This window comes from Eubalaena glacialis, chromosome 4, assembly GCF_028564815.1.
Source record: "Eubalaena glacialis isolate mEubGla1 chromosome 4, mEubGla1.1.hap2.+ XY, whole genome shotgun sequence".
NCBI lineage: Eukaryota > Metazoa > Chordata > Mammalia > Artiodactyla > Balaenidae > Eubalaena > Eubalaena glacialis.
Window position 1 is genome coordinate 166,943,810 of NC_083719.1, and position 4,716 is coordinate 166,948,525.

The 4,716-nt window shown below is 44.6% G+C and overlaps 1 protein-coding gene across 1 annotated transcript; it reads right to left on the minus strand.

Moving 5' to 3' along the window:
* Window positions 1–1,025: 1,025 nt before the first annotated feature.
* LOC133090210 (nuclear envelope pore membrane protein POM 121-like) lies at window positions 1,026–2,253 on the minus strand. The gene is given in 2 exon segments (XM_061188536.1): window positions 1,026–2,219; window positions 2,221–2,253. Coding segments are annotated over 2 exon segments (1,227 nt in total).
* Between the last annotated feature and the right edge of the window lie 2,463 nt (window positions 2,254–4,716).

Here is a 4,716-nt window from a genome sequence, read left to right on the forward strand (position 1 = left end):
TCAAAAATATATATATTCTATACATAATGTATTAAACATGTATACGTATATGTTATAAAAATGTAATATGCACTGTTATACATATTACATATGAATATGTAATATATACATGCAATATTACAAATATTATATATTGATATTATACATTATAATCACATACTAATTATACACACATATATACATATATTATATATTATACCTATAGACATATGTAATATATAATGTATATATACTGTGTATTCTTATAAGTTACATTATATAATATATAGTATACACATAATATATATTACATTATATATGACTTTAAATATATATGACATATAAATATGTGACATATATGACTTTGTTCATCAACTGAGTGTTCATGTGGTACCAAATGTTCAGAGAGAGAGAGAGAGAATATATAGATTCTAAGAAAGATGGACCAGGGCTCAATTAAGAAAATGGAGAAGGTGGGAAGAGGCAACTATAGCAGCAGTGGGTGTCCTGCTTGCTCCTGCCTGGAGGAAAACTGGTCCAAAGCGTCCCTCTTCTGTTGCAAGGATCCTGACCACTGGGGTAGGCCAGACTAACAACCTCAAGCCACCCAACTTCTAGGGGCACATCTGACAGAAAGACAATAAGAATGGAACATTGTCTCTCTGGAGAGAACTGACTTGGTGGAGGAATGGGCCCACAGGAGCAGCACCCTGGGCTCCCTCAAGGGCAAAGCTGGACTCTCATGGTGTCCTGCAATGCTCCTCTGAGGAACCACTGAGGGGCCAAGCAGCAAAGTACTGGGGAACAGACCCTGGTGAGCCAGGGAAAAGGAACAAAATTTTTTTATACCAGGTGGAGCAAGACAAACAGGGAAAACCAGGACAAACAGCCCATAGAAGTGGCTGCTTCAGCCAGCTACGGGAAGGCCACTGGGCCTAGGGAGCTCTACATCTTCCAGAAGCTCCTCAGTTGTGAATTAGTGCTGGGGGCTGGCAGAATGGAAACAGGAAGGCTGAGGGGCTCTGCAGTCTGAGATGGCCTCTGTCTTACCCTTCCAAGACCTTGTTGATCCACTGGATCGCAGCTCTCTTCTCCAAGTCAAGGTCTTCAGCAACCACTGGATAACCAAGTTGGGGTGGTGGGGGCAAAATCAGTGGGCCATTTCGTCTCGAGGGCAGCAGCAGAGGAATCTTGCGTTTCTTTTTCCGGGGCCTGGAACTGTCAGATGGCTGTGAGCAATTTAAGTTTTGTTTCTGCTCTAAGGGGCCATCTGCAACCTTTTCACGCTTAATCTTCCTCTGTGGTTCCACTGAGGCTGAAGGGCTAGACTGACAGCCTTCCTCGCTGGCTTTCTTTGAGAGCACACGAGGATGCGATGAGACTGGGCCCAGGAGCCCCGCTGCGCCTGGACCGCTCCTCTGCAGCTGTGGGAAACCTCTAGTGGAGCTGTATGAACTGGTGATGGCATTTCGTTTGCTGCATGAGCTCAAAAAGTAGGTCTGGGATTTCCTAATCAGGATATCTTCAGAGCTCTTGGAACAGAAGTCTCTCTTCAGAGGCCCAGGCCTGGGCACAGAGGAAGAGAGGACCCCATTGGGCATCAGGGGTCTAAACACGGACTGCACATTCCCACCGGGGTTCGATCCCCTTCTCTGTTCGTCCTGACTCTCGGGAGCTGAGTGTCCTTTCTTTTGCTTTGTTAGCCCTTTCCTGCTCTCAGCCAGGGCTGTCAGGTCCTTCTCTTCCTTGGCTCTCAGTTGACCGCTTTCTTCGAGGGCCCTCACCAGGATCTCTTTTCCACAAAAGTTTGGGAGGTGAACAGACAGTGAAGACCACATACAGATGATTATCTGCTTCAGAGCCAAAAGGAGCGTCAGTTTGCCCTTAGCAGGTGCCATCTTCAGGATCACTGAGGTACAGAACATCTTGGAGCTGCAAGCAGACAGCAGTGGCTTCTGATGGCCACTCTGGGGCACTAAGGAAAAGACCCCCAGAAATAAACACCAGGCTTGCTGGATTGGATATTGCCACCGACGGGCTATGATAAACAGCCGACGGTGCCAACGACGACGGGGTGAAGCCACAGGATCCTCATATGACAACCTGTGAGCCAGGTCCAGGGTTGGGACCGCCGAGTGAACCCGGAAAGGGAGGGGAACACGGCGAGCGGGATGCGCAGGCCCGAGGCTCTCGGGTCTCTCCGGCTGGTCCCCGCCTCGCAGAGCAGGTAACTGCGGGCGGGCGAGGGCAAGGCCGGCTCAGGTAACCGCCCATGAGGCGCAATTCTGAACGGTCGGATCTTTAGCTGCTCGCTGTTGGGTGTGCCGCCTGTGACGCGTTGTTGGAACGAGTGAGCGAAGAAAGGGGGCGCGAGACACGCGAGAGGCCTCGCCTGCTTCCGGACCGCTGCTGCGGGCCTCAGGTGTTGGCACGTGGAGGACCGGCTCCCTGGGGTGCAGCCGCCCTTCCCGCGGCCAGGCCCCAGCTTCGTCGCGGGAAAGTGACTGGCGGTGTTCCCCCAACCCGAACGGCTCTGGGCTCAGCAGCGCCCACTCTATGCTGGAGCTCTGGGGTCAGCACCTGATACCCCAGGGGAAAGCCTTTCAGAACCCGTGCCACCGAGATCCTGCGGGATGGCATAGCCACCCAGGCGTCTAGGGGGCAGGAGGACCGCAGGAGGGAACCCACTGGATGCGGGAAGCCAGAGTGGATGTGCTGACCCCCATCTTCCTCCCTTCCCAGAGAATCTTACTTTCCAGGTGCCCCTTCTTGGCTCCTCGTCCCCTTCCCTGGGAAGTAAGGTTTCCAAGACAGTTTATAATGACCAGAAGTCAAAACTTACAGGTAGAGAACTGGTATCTTTTTAGGCAGCTCTATATCCAGGAGCTATGTTATCTGGGACCTAAAACTTGAATTCCTGTTTTGAAGGTCATGCTTTACCTTCATCCTAATCTTTGTTTTCTGCCTCTTAGCAGATCCTATAGGCCTTTCTGTCATTCCTTTTCAGTAAGTCTGTGTCTATGGGTTGGGAGAAGTGACCTGGCAATTTAAATTGGAACTCAGAATTTGGCTCCCTATAAGTATTCTGACTGAAGTTAATATTATTAGTTGAATGGTGAATACATTAGAATAGTCAGACTATATAAAAATCTTTGATGTTTTAGTAATTACCCCCACTTCTTTGGTTTTGTTTTTTGTTTTTTTTGTTTTGAAATCTTTTTGCCTTATTTTGAATTGTTATCACAGTGAATGACCCGTGACCTTTTACCAGGCCAGGTCATTTTTCAAAGGAGTTATTCCAGTCAGTGCTGCTCTCAGCAAGCAGAGGAGGGAAGTATGATTTTGTGTAACCAACATCTAAAGGGCTATACTTAAATATTCTAGTGGGTTCTAAAATTCAGGAGTTTGACTTTCATTTTTATGCAAAAATTTTTAACAATATTGACTTAACCTCCCAGTGTTTTTTCTGCCTGCTGTGCTTCAAAGCCCTTTTTAAAATTAAATAAAAGAAAAATTCATGATGGGTGGATATTCTACCACAATATGAATGGAGTTGTTCCAGGTATTTGAAGGTTCTCAGTTAAAGAATAAATCCTAATTATAGACACATTAGAATTTGTTATCCAACGAATATCATCTTAAGGAATTTTTTCAACCATTAATTTTTAAAACAACTTTATTGAGATATAATTTACATACAATAAAATTCACCTGTATTAAGATTACACTTCAAGAATCTTTAGTAACTTTGTAAAGTGTGTAACTTTCACCAATATCTAATTTTATAACATTTCCATTAACACAAAAAGAAAACATGCCTATTTGCAGTCACTTCCCATTCTTACTCACAGGCCTGGGCAACCACTAATGTACTTTTTGTCTCTATAAATTTGCCTCTTCTGGATACCTTTCATAAAAACAGACTCTTACAATATATGGTCTCTTGTGCCTAGTTTCACTTAGCATGTTTTTGAGGTTCATCTGTGTAGCAGCATGTATTAGTAATTCTTTTTTGTTGTTGCTGTTAAACAACAGAAATATATTTTCTCACAATTCTGAGATCAAGTTGTCAGCAGAGTTGATTTCTCCTGAAGCCTCTCTCCTTGGTTTGTAGATGGCCTGTGTCTTTTCTCCCTGTGTCTTCATATGGTCTTTCTTTTCTCTGTGTGTGCATGTCCTGATCTCCTCTTCTTATAAGAACACAAGTCGTATTGGGTTTGGGCCCACTCCCAATAACCTCATTCAACCTTAATTGCCTCTTTAAAAACTCTGTATCCAAATACAGTCACATTCTGAGGTACTAGGGCTTAGGATTTCAACATATGTATTTTGCAAGGATACAATTTAACCTGTAACACTCCACCCTCTCAGCCTCCAAATTTCAAGTCCTCACATGCGAAATATATTTGTCCCATTCCAACAGCCACAAAAGTCTTAACCCATTCCAGCAACAACTCTAAGTCTAAAATTTCATCTAAATAGCATCTAAATCAGATATGAGTGAGACTAGAGGTATGATTCATCCTGAGGCAAAATTCCTCTACAATAGTGAACCTATGAAACAAAACAAGTTATGGGCTTCCAAAATACAATGGTGGGACAGGTATTGGACAGATATTCCCATTCCAAAAGGGAGAATTGGAAAGAAGAAGGCTGACAGGTCCTAAGCAAGTCCAAAACCTAGCAGGGCAAATTCCATTAGATTTTTAATTTATTCAAAGATTTAGTTTATTATAT